The sequence below is a fragment of the Brachyhypopomus gauderio genome, chromosome 20 (assembly GCF_052324685.1).
Source record: "Brachyhypopomus gauderio isolate BG-103 chromosome 20, BGAUD_0.2, whole genome shotgun sequence".
Lineage (NCBI taxonomy): Eukaryota > Metazoa > Chordata > Actinopteri > Gymnotiformes > Hypopomidae > Brachyhypopomus > Brachyhypopomus gauderio.
Genome location: NC_135230.1, coordinates 8134438 through 8151421, shown reverse-complemented (window position 1 = coordinate 8151421; position 16984 = coordinate 8134438). Strand labels below are relative to the sequence as shown.

General features: G+C 46.4%; 1 protein-coding gene across 4 annotated transcripts in view; it reads right to left on the bottom strand.

The window, feature by feature from the left end:
* The window catches only part of sorcs3a (sortilin related VPS10 domain containing receptor 3a), a 174135-nt gene that overhangs the window by 79454 nt on the left and 77697 nt on the right, over positions 1-16984 (bottom strand). For 2 of the 4 annotated variants that reach the window (XM_076982916.1, XM_076982915.1), the window contains exon 3: positions 13993-14137. The exons of the other annotated variants lie outside the window; for them this stretch is intronic. In XM_076982916.1, coding sequence (XP_076839031.1) covers positions 13993-14137 — 145 coding nt within the window. The remainder of the gene's footprint in view (positions 1-13992; positions 14138-16984) is intronic. 4 annotated transcript variants of the gene reach the window in all.

Below are 16984 nucleotides of genomic sequence, written 5' to 3'. Positions count from 1 at the left end.
GTGAGGCAGCTGAAGAGCGTGGAGAACGTCATCACAACGTCTCATCATCAACTTCCGCGACTATTATTTTGCGCGGATAGAGCTTAAATAATGAACATTCGTTATGTCGCCACAATCTTGCCACGTTCGATCTTTTGTTTCTTCTGCTGGACCCGTGGCTTTTGCACACTTGCAGTTTGCCTTCACAGACGAGCGAAACTGCTGGTCAGTGTAAATTAGGAAATAATGAGGTGTCTCCAGTGCTACAACTCAGCCAGGTCGTATCAGCTGTGACATGTGGTCAGTAATGTTAAGACATGATCTCCACTGCGATCGAACAAGCCATTAAAATACCAGTGGGCCTGTACTTTCTTTACACTATGGACAAAAAAAAGCCCTTTGGAACAACAGAATTCTGGGATACGCCAGTGACTGGGATAATCTGGTGACTGCTAGTTAGCTACCACAGAAGCAACGCATCTCTGCAAAGTATCATTCAAAATAAGTTATTTACTTCACTTTATCCCCTTCCTACAGTCTCTGTTCTGACACATATTGAAGGCGTGGTCTGCCCTCACAAAACTGGCATTAGCAGGCCAGCCGTGTCCCTGGTGACCAGGATTTGATCTGGAAGTGAAATACCGTCCAATCCTACGAGGCTTCATCATGGCGGAGGTTCTAATGGTAATGGAGGCACTTGAAAGCTGCCGGCAGGCGGCTGGCAGCCAAGAGCGTCGACGGTGGAGATGAGCGACTGCACTTTATCAGTCCCCCACAGTCAGACGCTCCTCTCTCCCTGTCTGCTGAGAGCCAGGAATGCTAGAAATGCTCCAGCTATATTCTGGACGTCCGTGGGGACGGATGACGCCGATGTCGCTTCATGTTTGTACACGGGGGGGGGGGTTTCACGACTGCATCTAGGAGTCTAGCATGGGGTGGGTAGGGGGTGGGTGGTACTTGACAGGTGAATAGGGTCATTGTTAATGAAATTTAATAAACAGATAAAAGGCAGACAGCTATGGTAGTGGCTACATTTTGCCCTGTCACCAGACCGGCGACATGGGGGGTGTCTGGCAGTCGCGGACTGGCATGGTACCAATTTTTTTTTCACACGAAAATCACCCTCACGGAACTCGTAAACTACTGTAGAACAAATGTGGAGAATCTTTGGATAAATGTTTGTGCATGTTGTCCATGCTGTATGTTACAGGAATAGTTGCAAGGCATTCGTCTGTTCAGTACGAGATCACATTCATTGTCGGTCTACATTTGTCACTCATCATCATGTATGAAGACTTCACTATATTAAATGGACCAATGCAGAGTTTCTGTTCCGGGCTGGGCAGTGGAGAGACAGCAGGGAGAGCGATGCAGAGGTGATTTTCCACAGAACCTCTGCACTTCCATCCAGGCGGAACCTTTGCTTCAGCCCAATGGATCTTCGTTTCATTTCACTGAATCGATTTCCAGAGTGCAAGCAGATGTTAAAAATGAAAATAAAACTGTCATGTTTCTACATGGACATGAAGTGAAGTTTCTACATGAACTGAGAAAAAAAAAGAAACCTGTGGCAGAGACAGAAAGGGCAGTAGAGAAAGAGAGAGTAAATGTGAGAGGAAAATGTGAAAGAGAGAGGTAGAGAGGACGAAAGAGTGAGACAATGAAAAGAACAAAAGACACAAAGTCATTCGCTGACCAGGAAAAAGCAAAATCCAGTTTGGGCCAGTTTTTGAGGGGAAATCAAATGGTGGTGAGCGAAGCAGAGCGGCGTAACTCTGCGACGGTCCAAACTCCAGGGGCAGCACCAGAGCAGCAGGGGTCTTCAAAAGAAAGCCCAGACTCCCCAACCGTATCACCTTCGCTAGCTCGCTCCACCCCGCGCAGACAATGGGGAAGCCCGCGCTCACAAGTCTGGTGACATTGTTTCACGTGTGAGGGAGACGGGCAGGCTGGTGATCGAACGAAGCGGAAGGGGGCTGAAGCTGTGGCCACTGGCCAGAACCACAGCGCTGCTGGGTTCACACAGATAATACATACGAATAGCGCTGCCAGCGGGAAAAAAGGGCTAAGCACTTTTATAAAAAAGCAAAGAAAGGAGGCAAAGAAAGAGTCTCAAAGTCCCCGTCGGCAGGTCGTCTTTGTGCTCCTTGACGTGGCTGTGTCTGTAGGGGACTGGTGACCGTAAAGTGCACAAGGAGGAGGACAGAAGCATGGCTGATCTAACTGAACTCGCGCTGGGCCAGGAGAGAGCCGGATCCCTCCCTGTCCCCGCTCACAAAACCCGCGGCAGACGGGGGCGAGGGGAGGTCTTGGATGAGTCCTGCGGGCAAATCAGAATTCAGTGTGAGGCACCACACGGTGTACAGAACAGGGGAGAGACAGGACCAGCAGGAGCAGGAGCGTGGAGTGTTCCCGCTGAATGCATTACGCCTTTTGTACTGGTGGAGCCACTGGGAGCATCGCGGGGTAATCGGACGAGGGGCTCCCGACGCCCGACACAAATCAAATGTCTGGATGTGTTCCCACCTGGACGGAGGACTGGGGTTTAGAGACGGAGACAAAGAGATGGAGGGAGGGAGGGAGGGAGGGAGGCAGCCACAGGAAAGTGCGGGTTGCTTTTGATTCCAGAATCCACACAGGATAGAAAGGTCGGAGTTGGGTGGCTGTTTGCTTAAGTCACCAGCGAGAGCAGATGAATGCTACCAAAGGAGCCCTAATCCAAGCGAGACAGACTGCATTAGAAAGGATGAAAAGTAAGTATCTAGATCAGGGGTACTCAACTGGCGGACCGCGGTCCGGATCCGGACCCGAACGCAGTCCTGTCCGGACCCAATCTCATTCCTGATTAACTGGATACGGGCCAAAACAAAACCGTAGCATTTATTTCAGGGCTATTGAAAAAACACTCCGTCACGAGTGTTACGTTAGCCACCCACGCTCAACAACTTACGTTCGACGCCCCCCCGCTCAACAACTTACGTTCGCAACCCTCGCCGCACCAGAGCTCAGGTCACAGGTATCTGCCAAAATTGGACCGCGGACAAATTTAGTTGAGTACGCCTGATCTAGATTCATGCCTCAGAACTCAAACTCGCACAGGCCGAAATAAGACGAGGCGATCTCGGCGTATGACTTGAAATGCCATGACTGCTGTCAGAAACACACGCCACTCATGCCAATCACATTTTCTTCATTAAATATAAGTAAGTAATACAGAAAGCGTGACGTCCCTGTACGGCAACACGGTGCAGTGCTTCACGTGGCCAACATGTACTCACTCTACACTAATACACCGCGCTTCTGTCTGCCTAATATCCCCCATTAGCGAGGGTTCAGTTTCCAGTGCCTTGTCAGCTAGCCTTCCCTGCTTAGACAACAGAAACATGGGGCGGAAAGTTTCATGACACTTCTAAAAAGGCATTCTGCACTGCCGGCACTAAAACACCAGTAGATGGGGGGGTGAGGGGGGAGTGGGGGGAGAGAGAGGGTGACCATGGAGTCCGGAGCACAGGTTGCAAGTATAAGTTTTAATAATCAGTCCTGCCATCAGCATAGCTTATCTCAGCAAGCACAGGAGCATTGTACAAGGTGCCAGAGGGCTTATCGCTGGGATATACACTGGCTGCAGCTGCACCACATGCTTTGAAGGGCATGTATGCGTTAAGGCACGCACGCACCTGCACTTAATTTCACGCTCGTACACACCGAGAGTTCGAGATAAACGCGAGCACACTTGCACACACCCTTTGAACCTGACGTGCGTGCGTGCTTGTGACGAAGGCGATAAGATACAGTCTGGTGGGTGCGTGCACGCAAACAGCACAAACATGCCGCACACACACACACACACACACACACACACACAAGCAGTGGGCCTCAGGCCACATTTGCGGGCGTAGCATCATCTCTAATAATGGAGCTCATTGAAGCATAATTGAAAATGACTTTGGAGAATTGCCCCATTAAGGGTACAGGACGGGTATCTGCAGGTGTTGTGGGGAATAGATGACTGGATTGTGTTTTAGAGAGATAGAGAGAAAGAGAGAGAGAGAGAGAGTAAGAAAGGGAGAGTGAGAGAGGGAGAAGGAGAGAGAGAAAGAGAGAGAGAGGGAGAGAGAAAAAGAGTGCGAGAGGGAGAGAGAGAGAGAGAGTGAGGGAAAGAGTACAAGAGGAAGGAGGACTGACGCGTGGATGAATAATAGAACCACTGTACACATTTACCTTCCATTCCTCTTGTGAACAGACAACATATTTTTTTTCATCTTTTCTTTCGAGATGACCAAGCAGAATGTGCACGTGGGTGCACACAGACGGAAACGCACACCGCACGCCTGCCTGAACGAGACCACACAGGGGCAGGACACGTGTGGACTGCAAGACAGCTGACATGGGACTGCTGTTGGGTGTGTGGAGGGGGGTGTGGAGGGGGGTGGTGAGGTGAATGGGGGTGTGTGGAGGGAGGTGGCGGGGGTGTGTAGGGGGTGTTGGTGAGGTGTGTGGAGGGGGTGGTGGGGTGTGTGGAGGGAGGTGGTGGAGGTGTGTGGAGGGAGGTGGTGGGGTGTGTGGAGGGAGGTGGTGGGGTGTGTGGAGGGAGGTGTGGAGGGGCTGGTGGGGTGTGTGGAGGGGGGTGTGGAGGGGGTGGTGAGGTGTGTGGAGGGGTGTGTGGAGGGGGTGGTGGGGTATATGGAGGGGTGTGTGGAGGGGGTGGTGGGGTGTATGGAGGGGTGTGTGGAGGGGGTGGACGGGGGTGGTGGGGTGTGGATGGGACTACCAAGACAATAAGGTTGGTCACACCGCGGTGGAGGCGGTCATGGCACTGACAGTCAGCCCAAATTCAGTGGTGAACACAAGGGCACCAGCTCAGAGACAACAGGGACAAAGCAATGAAGAGAGAATTTGAGGAAGCATTACTAGAGCCAGAAGTCAGTAACACAAGTCTAAAGGTACAGGGGGACCTGGGATCATTCCAAAGGTTTGGTGAATCTGCGGGATTCCTTTGTGCAGAGATGGGGTTTACGCCTCGCTCAGAGTCAGAGCCTCAGGCGCTAGCCTTAGCTGTTCTCTACCCTGCTCTTCACAAACAGACTCATTCAGCTGTTTCCAGATCATTTTGTTAATGGGAATAATTAGTATTAGAATCACTTTAACAGCCAGGTACGGGACACATGGAAGGAACTGATCTGTCTGAATGAGCTGATCAGAACGTACCAAACAGACTGATAACACTTCTTACACATATACAGAAATAAAAAGAATAAACTGTACTTAAATGAAAAAAAATATTTTACAATAGAGGCTTCAGAAAGAATACTCAATTTGTACGCATAAGGTCGGTGGATACGTACATGGATATATTGTGTATAGTATATCCCCATTTGAAGTATGCACTTGTACATATAGTTCCTGTATGGACACAATGCAACAGATGGTACAGATGGTAGTTATGTACTACAAGGAAAAGGGTTGTGAGGTTATGGTCTGAACTCCACAGTGGTTAATGTGGGCCACAGCTCTCAGGGAAAAAAAATCTTTCCTTATGTCTGGTTCTGCTGGCTTTGAGTAGGCCGGGCTCAGAGAGGCAGAGCTGACTATGGCCTCACCATATCACCTAATGACTCTGCCGCCGTATATGTCCTGGAGTGTGGGGAGATTACATCTGATAATCCCCTCCTGATTGTGTGTTGGGAGTTTCACTTGTTCTTGTGAAGTGCAGGAGCTGAACGACTCCGTGATGAAGCGTTTCATCATCAGAGCATTTATCAGATTGAATTTCTTCAGCCGTCTTCGGAAGAACATCCTCTGTGCTCCCTCGATGATGGGGGCTGCACGGTCCTCCCGCCTCAGGTTCATGGATATAATGGTCCCTTAGAGGAGATCCCTTATACTGACTCTGTCGCTCCCGTCTTCCAAGGCAAGAGAACCCAGCTAACATTTCTCCTGGTTCGGAAATAATAGCATAACTGACCAGAAAGGTTGCATCAGGGACGTGGGACCATGTTTTCAGAACTGTGGCGAGGATGACTCGGGCGTCGAGATTGGTCTTCAGGCTCTGAATGTTTTATCGCATCGTAGGACACTCAGGTCAGCATTTTCAGCAGAACATTGGTCCACCAGAGAAGGAGAGCCAGGAGGAGGGGATCAATAATGGAGGAGGTGAGTGATGCTTCCATCAGAGATTTAGGCTTAGGCTAGAGAGGGTTGTGACCTCTGACCTTGCTGTGTTTTTTTGTAATGGAAATTGACTCGTACTCTGACACAAGAACGGCAGTAGTCTCGGCAACAGGCATACGCGCGAAGCTATTGCAAGGTGTGGGGACGGGGACGGCAATAAGGAGAATCCACACCGTGTTGGAACAGCACACGTGGAGAGAGATGTCCGTGGAGCCCAGTGGAAAATATCAGTGGAGACTTGTGCTATTTGATCACAACAGTGCTTTCAGGGGGACTGAGAAACCATCTTGGGCCTTTCCTCGCCTTCCGACCTCTGAAGTCTCCTGACATCCCGCTTGCTGATGGGGTGACGGGGGAGGGGCAAAGGAGAGCAGCGGAGCGGGGGAGGGGAGCAGACTGGAGAGACGGCGTCGGAGAAGAAGGGACGGATACTGTCCTTTGCTCTTTCAAATCTGAGGAAGATCTTATTCAGGCCTTTGTTCATCTGATTGTGGAAGAGATATCGTTTTTTTTCGCACTCTGTACTCTGTGAGCTCCTGCAAGTCTTTGCAGATGTTTTTTTTTTCCCCTAAGTATTTTCTCTTTGCAGCTTTAATGTCCTTCTCAGACACGTACTTGTCCTGTTACTGGGCCTCTGCATCTCCACTGCTGGAAGCTGCGTTCTTATAGCTCTCTGAATTGAGCTGAGAACCATGTATCGCCGCTGTTGTACCTTCATACATGCTCTAGCCACAATACGGCTCTTTTCACAGAGAGAGATGTATGGCACAACGGTGTCAGTGCATTCATCCAGCATGTCACATCTCTGAAAGTGCTTCAGCTAGTAGACTTAAAGCAAACACACAGCTTTGCACTGGGTTCACTGGGACACCTTTTCCCTACTGTAACTGGCTTGTTGGTTTTGAGTTTTTGTCTGAACATGGCCTGGAATGTCCCTTTAACAGCAGCATACCAGTGGCCACGAATTTCACTTTCTTTTGTGGCATGAGTGACATGTCTGTATTCGCATTTCCTTCATCAGGTTAGGACTGTTAAAGGCTCCCAGAATAATGAATGAATAATGAGTTTTTTTTTCAATTTTTCCCCTTTTAGCATTTGGAACAAAGTAGAGCCCTTACTGGCCTTGATGTAGGTAATGGAAGTCGATAAGAAAGAAAGACGAGTCGCAATCTTTGTTGGTTTGGGGATGAATAAGGCACTGTGGTCCTTGATAATCAGCTACTGATCCTTTGCTGCAAGTGATCAGATTTAGTTCTCCCTTAATCACATTAACAAACAAAACCAAAGCAGAGAGATGAGCACACCAAGAGGCTGCCAACCAGCGCCATGGTGGACAAGGGTGTGTCCCTTAGTACAGGACACAAATCATAAAATTAGGGAGTTGCTTCACAGAACAGTGATTACAAGAAGGCTTCTATTTTCATTCAAACACTCTGTGTTCCTGTTGAGTTACTGAGGTGTTTTATACCACCAAGTGGTCAGAAATAACCTGAGGATAGCCGATTAACATCCTCCAAACACTCCAGTCCCCACAAGCCCTGTTAGAGACATACTTCCTCTAAACCATTAGTGTTAGAGACCTACTTCCTCTAAACCATTAGTGTTAGAGACATACTTCCTCTAAACCATTAGTGTTAGAGACATACTTCCTCTAAACCATTAGTGTTAGAGACCTACTTCCTCTAAACCATTAGTGTTAGAGACATACTTCCTCTAAACCATTAGTGTTAGAGACATACTTCCTCTAAACCATTAGTGTTAGAGACATACTTCCTCTAAACCATTAGAGTGTTAGAGACATACTTCCTCTAAACCATTAGTGTTAGAGACATACTTCCTCTAAACCATTAGTGTTAGAGACATACTTCCTCTAAACCATTAGAGTGTTAGAGACATACTTCCTCTAAACCATTAGTGTTAGCGACATACTTCCTCTAAACCATTAGTGTTAGAGACATACTTCCTCTAAACCATTAGAGTGTTAGAGACATAATTCCTCTAAGCCATTAGTGTTAGAGACATACTTCCTCTAAACCATTAGAGTGTTAGAGACATACTTCCTCTAAACCATTAGAGTGTTAGAGACATACTTCCTCTAAGACATTAGAGTGTTAGAGACATACTTCCTCTAAGACATTAGAGTGTTAGAGACATACTTCCTCTAAACCATTAGTGTTAGAGACATACTTCCTCTAAACCATTAGAGTGTTAGAGACATACTTCCTCTAAACCAGTAGTGTTAGAGACATACTTCCTCTAAACCATTAGTGTTAGAGACATACTTCCTCTAAACCGTTAGAGTGTTAGAGACATACTTCCTCTAAGCCATTAGAGTGTTAGAAACATACTTCCTCTAATACATTAGAGTGTTAGAGACATACTTCCTTTAAACCGTTAGTGTTAGAGACAGACTTCCTCTAAGCCGTTAAGGTATTAGACACACACTTCCTCTAAGCCAGTGGTTCCCAAAGTGGGGGGCGCGCCCCCTAGGTGGGGCGCGGAGCTATTGCAGGGGGGGCGCGGAGCTTGAAAGTAAAACGTGCACATGTGTCAATATTAGGGATGCACCGATTCCGATATTAATATCTGAAAAAATTATAGATCAGGTATCGGGGACAATGTGACCGATCCATAAAAACAGATCTATTCAGTCTAATTCTATGCTTGTATTGCTTGCTTTTCGGAGTTAGTTCAACCTAATACTCGCGCTGGTGGTATTCCACTTATTCCGTTGATTTGCTGGTTGACCAAAATAAACCTGGGCTCCAGCAATACTTCACTGTTCATACATGAACTGGTGAGTTGTCCAAAGCTCATTTAATGCGTTACTTACAGAAATAAAATAAAGAGCAGTGGTCTGACTCGGTCTACGACAGAAAGCTAAAAAAACAATATTCCATACGCGCGCTCAACTCGCTCCCTTAAAGAGACAGTACACATATTTCTGGCCGTTACATGCTTTGTGCTCTGCGTGATGTCTGCGCTTGCAAACTAGCCGCATATGTATTGCTGTTTCTCTTATTTCATCTCCTTATTTGTTTTAAATTATATTTAGAATTCTTGAACCATTTAAAAGGTTTCTTGCAGTTTATTTTTTCACGTTTGACCAAAGTTGTGAACCTATTGTTTTTGTAAGTTTCAGGTTCTTTGGTATTATTTATTTTACATTCAATGTTATATTCATAATTGCACTGACTGAACAAATGCAAGTTGTGTTGTTTTTACATGTTTTATGTGTGTTTAAGTGTGCTATACTGGTGCAGAGTTTTCAATAAACTTGTAATTCAGTATGTCTGTGTTTAAAAAAAAAATGCTTTAAGTCGATTCAGCACAGTTTTACTCTATCAGATCGGTATCGGCAGAGGCGGTCTTTGCATAGAGGCATGGCTAGGCAACTGCCTTGGGCCCCTCCCACTGCAGCCCACTGTAGGGGCCCCCTGATTAGCTGACTTATTTTTCGCATATTAATGTTGATGGGCCCCCTACCTAATTTCGCCTTGAGCCCCCAAATTGCTAAGTCCGCCACTGGGTATCGGATCAGTATCGGCCGATACGAAGCCTCAGATATCTGAATCGGTATCAGAAGTGAAAAACGTGAATCGGTGCATCCCTAGTCAATATGGGGGGGGGGGGGGGGTGTAGGGGGGGCACAAAAATATTCTCATCTACTAAAGGGGGGCACGGCAGAAAAAGTTTGGGAACCACTGCTCTAAGCCGTTAGAGTGTTAGAGACATACTTCCTCTAAACTGTTAGTGTTAGAGACATACTTCCTCTAAGACATTTTATAGTGTTAGAGGCATACTTCCTCTAAACTGTTAGTGTTAGAGACATACTTCCTCTAAGACATTTTATAGTGTTAGAGGCATACTTCCTCTAAGCCATTAAACTGTTAGAGACATAATTCCTCTAAGCCATTAGTGTTAGAGACATACTTCCTCTAAGCCATTAGAGTGTTAGAGACATAATTCCTCTAAGCCATTAGAGTGTTAGAGACATAATTCCTCTAAGCCATTAGAGTGTTAGAGACATAATTCCTCTAAGCCATTAGTGTTAGAGACATACTTCCTCTAAGCCATTAGAGTGTTAGAGACATAATTCCTCTAAGCCGTTAGAGTGTTAGAGACATACTTCCTCTAAGACATTAGAGTGTTAGAGACATACTTCCTCTAAACCATTAGTGTTAGAGACATACTTCCTCTAAACTGTTAGTGTTAGAGACATACTTCCTCTAAGACATTTTATAGTGTTAGAGGCATACTTCCTCTAAGCCATTAAACTGTTAGAGACATAATTCCTCTAAGCCATTAGTGTTAGAGACATACTTCCTCTAAGCCATTAGAGTGTTAGAGACATAATTCCTCTAAGCCATTAGAGTGTTAGAGACATAATTCCTCTAAGCCGTTAGAGTGTTAGAGACAGACTTCCTCTAAGTTGTTAAAGTGTTAGAGACATACTTCCTCTAAGACATTTATAGTGTTAGAGGCATACTTCCTCTAAGCCATTAAACTGTTAGAGACATAATTCCTCTAAGCCATTAGTGTTAGAGACATACTTCCTCTAAGCCATTAGAGTGTTAGAGACATAATTCCTCTAAGCCATTAGAGTGTTAGAGACATAATTCCTCTAAGCCGTTAGAGTGTTAGAGACAGACTTCCTCTAATGTTGTTAAAGTGTTAGAGACAGACTTCCTCTAAGCCGTTAGAGTGTTACACATAAATCCTCTACGCCATGCATTGCCTGAAAGCTCACTAGGGGTTCAATGCTGCACAATTAAGTATTTTACTTTAAAACCATCTATAAACATTTTGTCTAAAACAGTTTTCTTGTATAAAATGGAATGACCTTTTCAGCAAACATGGACATATGCTTGACACTGTGAGGTCATTAGTCTTCAGGAGATTCTTTAGCTGCTATCAATGAAAATATAATTTTTTTAATCTTTACAAAAAACAAAAGCTTAAAAGATTGAGTTGTCCTCAAGGTTTTATAAGTTTAGCATGAGGACTTTTTAGGTCATTGCTAAACAGACACACAACTGCAACACACATGTGCATGTGCTTGTGCCCACAAGCACACACACACCCACTCCCTCTCACTGAGGCGCGAGCTAACTGTGGCCTCAGGTCCTGACTCTCATGAATGCTCTTCCACGATGGAGTTTCTTCATTTGTCCGCCCTCGGGCCAGCCGTGGTTTGGGTCAGTTCTTGGGCAGATCTTTGGCTCCAACGTGTTCTTGCAGAGCAAGCAAAATGGCTCTGCATTAAGTGCAGGAATCGAGTGTGAGAGACAGATGGACAGGAGGAGAGGGTGAGGACAGATGGACAGGAGGAGAGGGTGAGGACAGATGGACAGGAGGAGAGGGTGAGGATAGATGACAGGAGGAGAGGGTGAGGATAGATGACAGGAGGAGAGGGTGAGGACAGATGACAGGAGGAGAGGGTGAGGACAGATGGACAGGAGGAGAGGGTGAGGACAGATGGACAGGAGGAGAGGGTGAGGACAGATGACAGGAGGAGAGGGTGAGGACAGATGGACAGGAGGAGAGGGTGAGGATAGATGACAGGAGGAGAGGGTGAGGACAGATGACAGGAGGAGAGGGTGAGGACAGATGACAGGAGGAGAGGGTGAGGACAGATGGACAGGAGGAGAGGGTGAGGACAGATGGACAGGAGGAGAGGGTGAGGATAGATGACAGGAGGAGAGGGTGAGGACAGATGACAGGAGGAGAGGGTGAGGACAGATGACAGGAGGAGAGGGTGAGGACAGATGACAGGAGGAGAGGGTGAGGACAGATGGACAGGAGGAGAGGGTGAGGATAGATGGACAGGAGGAGAGGGTGAGGACAGATGGACAGGAGGAGAGGGTGAGGACAGATGGACAGGAGGAGAGGGTGAGGATAGATGACAGGAGGAGAGGGTGAGGACAGATGACAGGAGGAGAGGGTGAGGACAGATGACAGGAGGAGAGGGTGAGGACAGATGGACAGGAGGAGAGGGTGAGGACAGATGGACAGGAGGAGAGGGTGAGGACAGATGACAGGAGGAGAGGGTGAGGACAGATGGACAGGAGGAGAGGGTGAGGATAGATGACAGGAGGAGAGGGTGAGGACAGATGGACAGGAGGAGAGGGTGAGGACAGATGGACAGGAGGAGAGGGTGAGGACAGATGGACAGGAGGAGAGGGTGAGGACAGATGACAGGAGGAGAGGGTGAGGACAGATGGACAGGAGGAGAGGGTGAGGACAGATGGACAGGAGGAGAGGGTGAGGACAGATGACAGGAGGAGAGGGTGAGGACAGATGACAGGAGGAGAGGGTGAGGACAGATGGACAGGAGGAGAGGGTGAGGACAGATGACAGGAGGAGAGGGTGAGGACAGATGGACAGGAGGAGAGGGTGAGGATAGATGGACAGGAGGAGAGGGTGAGGACAGATGGACAGGAGGAGAGGGTGAGGACAGATGACAGGAGGAGAGGGTGAGGATAGATGACAGGAGGAGAGGGTGAGGACAGATGACAGGAGGAGAGGGTGAGGATAGATGACAGGAGGAGAGGGTGAGGATAGATGACAGGAGGAGAGGGTGAGGACAGATGACAGGAGGAGAGGGTGAGGACAGATGACAGGAGGAGAGGGTGAGGACAGATGACAGGAGGAGAGGGTGAGGACAGATGACAGGAGGAGAGGGTGAGGACAGATGACAGGAGGAGAGGGTGAGGACAGAGGCAGCTACCCCAGCACACTGGAGACATCGCCTGGGCGTCAGATACAAGGTGACATCTGTGGGTCACATGTACATCTATGTGTGTGTGTGTGTGTGTGTGTGTGTGTGTGTGTGTGTGTGTGTGTGTGGGACCAAATGATAATATCAGAGGCCAGCGGACATAATCAGAATCTCTAGAAGAAAAAAACAGAGACAAAACACACTGCAGCACAGGAACTTCAAGTGGAAGAAAGACTAACTTAAAACACACTGTGGAAAAGGCCATCTTGCCATGGAGAGCGAGTCTCTCTATCCATCCGTTAATCTATCTATCTGTCTGGCTGGCTGTGCATCTATCCATTTATCCGTCTATCTATTTATCTGTCTGTCTATCTATTTATCTAGCTGCTAGGGACAGACTGGCATTTCACATTGGTCACATCAGAGGACATCGCCCATCAAAGACGTCAGACGTACCACAGGAAGGTGTCTGGATGCCATTTTCAGGATTTGGAGGAAACCAAAGAACATAAGTCATAAACACAATCATTCATAAGCAATAATATATAAGCAATTCATATTGAAGGAGTAGGAAATATAGCTCTCTGACATCACTGTGATTCCTTCTCTTCCTGCCACACACACCCACACATTACAGGAGGATTGCCAGAGTGAAAGAAGGAAAAGCACTTGAGGAAGTTCATGTTCTGTTTGTTTTTGCCCTTTTTACGCGAGAACAGAGGAGAGGACTAATCTTCTCATTGAAATCGAGAAAATAAATTTCCTCAAGACACAGTCGGATAAGTCTAGATTCTAGGCTATGAAGCACCCTGATGCCAAGACACACACACACACACACACACACACACACACACACACACATACACACATACACACATACACACATACACACATACACACATACACACATACACACATACACACATACACACATACACACACACACACACACACACACCACATCCCATGCCTCTGCAGCCATAGTATATAGGACTACGTTCCCCGATCTTAACTCTATATGGCATGGTTCCTATGATGAAAGACATCATATAGTAACTGATAAGACATAAGAACTTTTAAGATTGCAAACAAAGATTCAGTAAGGAATAAATACTACTCACAGGTGGATGGACAGATGGATGGATGGATGGATGGATGGATGGATGGATGGATGGATGGATGGATGGATGGATGGATGTTTTATTCGTCTCCATGGGGGAAACTGGTTTCCAGCACAAGGCATTTCATCACAAGCGTGCAGGGTCACTGTGATACATACATACACACATGCCCACTTATACACACATGCACGTGCGATATCACAATGTGCTGTTGCAGCACTGCTGAACCTGCGTGTGATGTACAAAGGCTAAAGCACTTCTTCTAAAAGCACAGTAAAACAGTTGGAGCATTTTACTGTGGACACTAAAAGATAGTAATTTCTTTAAAAAGTGCATTCTTTGTTGTACCTTGGTTCTTATAAAGTCAGCTGACAAGTCCCATTTAAGATCATGGTGCACCACAGTGCCAAGGTACTTAAATTTTGTAACAGATTGTATTGGCCCATCATTTATAATGGCAAGGTTTGAGGATTTAATCATTCTAAAATCCGTTTTGTTTCTGCTGCGAGTACCCGAAGGTTTGAGTTCTCACACTGGTTTAGGAAATTATCAAGAACTCTTCTGCGCTTCCCCTCTCGGTAAGACGCACTGAGGTAGTATCGCCTGCAAACCTAATAATGGGCTAATCAGGAAAAGTGCTGGTGAAAGAATTGGTTTATAAAATAAACAATAAAGGTGATAGACAGGTTCCCTCCAAGGATGTGTTTTAAGTTGTCATACTGTCGGAGAGTAATCCAGCTATAGCTCGGTATAGCGTAGTGGGTAACAATGACGCTGCCCCTGTGGGGACTGGGATTCAAACCCGGCTGGGGCAACTGTCTCATGTAACATGATTAAGAGAGAGTCACAACAGCCCATAAAATCTGATGTTAAAATTCTATAGTCAATATATCTGCTAGACTACTTAGTCCATAAACAAAACCATGGTGTGAGTGTGTGGTTTCTCAAGGAGTGGACAATCAGTCAAAACTGCGTCCTACTCCACCCTAGAGTCTGGGTAGGCAAATTGCAGGGGGTGTGATGTACCATGTACTTCCGTCACTAGGAGTTCCAAGAACGTCATGACCTGTGATGTTGATTCTTTTGGTCAGATGTTGTTGGGTCTTATGAGTCTGGGAAGATTTGGCACAGTTACAGCTAAAGATGTTTCATAGGTTTATTGTCTTCCATAAGAAGACTGAGAGAGGACCTAAACATGTCAGTAGACACCTGGGCGAGTTGTTCTGCACAGTGTTTTGAAAAATTTTGTCTGGGCCTTCTCTCTGAAAGCTGAAGAACATCTAGCTGTCTGATGGTCAGATGAAAAGGGGAGAAGGAGAGGCATCACACTGGCACTCAGCACTATCGCCACTCTTATAGCGGCAAAAGAAGGTGGTGAACTGGTTTGCCAACCATCTCCAAACCCTCATTATGGGATTCTGTTGACATGAAGGGGTGGTACATGGTCAGAAACAATGTCCAGGTAGGTGGTGGGCATCAAAGTAACATCTAGACGAACGCCAAGACCCGAGGTTTCCCAGCAGAGCACTGCCTGGAGCATCAGCCTGACGTCTTCCCATAGTGCATCCTGGCACCATATCTTCCCCAGGTAAGCAACGCACAGGCACCTGGACCTTCACATAATGCAAAAGAAAATGTGATTCTTCACAGCAGGCCATATTCTTCCATCGCCCATGGTCCTTCCTTGGACCACTTTTGGTAGATGCTAACCACTGCATATCAAGAACACCTCACAAAACCTGTCATTGTGGAGATGTTCTGACCCAAAAAAACCCAAAAAACTAAATCTCATTTCCTTCCGAGTTCCATCCACACACCTCCATACAGAATAATGATGATGTGAAGATGATACATGGAGAAAGATATAACAATGACATCACTAATTCACCCATTAAACATGCACAAAAAAAAACATCCAAAATTCATAATTATCCCGCGTTTAAAATGCTGCTTGTGCTCCTGTTTGACGGTGGCTAAAACACACACGCACAGATTTAGTTAAACACAGATAATTACCAACGCATTTGTGCATGAGATGCACAACGTCAGACGGGATCTCTCCCCTAAAGAGAGACAGCTGGACAGCCAGAGAACCAGAGCACCCCCCGCCCCCCATGCCACCCCCACCACCCCCTTCACCCCCCGAGCGAAGACGACGGCTGGCTTTGGGCTCCAGCACATCTGCCATGCTGATGAGGTTTAACTCGATTACAGCCAAAACAAAACGAGTGTCTTCTGACAGCTCTCGAATTGGCAATTTTTTTTTTTAACACCCGACGCTCTTCCACCTCAGCGCAGCTTCCGTGCGAAGCCTTGCGTTGTTCTGTTGCAGTTCATCATTTACCTTCATGACAGGAGCTAAATTAAACAGGGCTCCACCACACACAGGGAAGACCCACAAGACTTTAATTAAGAAGGCAACAGGTCGAGAACCTCTGAATGGAGCTCCGTGATCAAGCTACTAAATAATAAAATGGGTGAATTATGAAGGCGGCCTAAGGGGAATGAAGTGGGCTTGGAAACTTGATTCTCGTAGATGAGATTTAGATGGTTGAATCCAACACCATCAGTCATATGGCCAAAGCTCTATAATTAAGGTTTGGGTAAATACAGGGCAATGTAAGTGGTGAAGGATTATAGAATCAAATTCATTCTTTTAATAAAAAAAGGATTACTTGGAATTTTATACTTGAGTGCTAGCACTCAAGATCTTGCATAAAGTATATAATACTGTTACGTATATTTGACAATTTCATCCATTGGTGAGAACAGGGCATACCTTGTCATACTGGAACTACATTATAAATGAGTATATATAACTATTTTATGGTTCAAAGACAGAACTTTAAAATTTGGAACAGTGGGAAACTTTGGTGTCAGTCCTAATGCATGTCATCATATTATTTGTGAGGGTACAGAGCTGTTTTCTCTTTTTTCGTTTTTGAATATTAGACATTGTAATGCCACAATGTAATAAAAAATGTGTCCATCA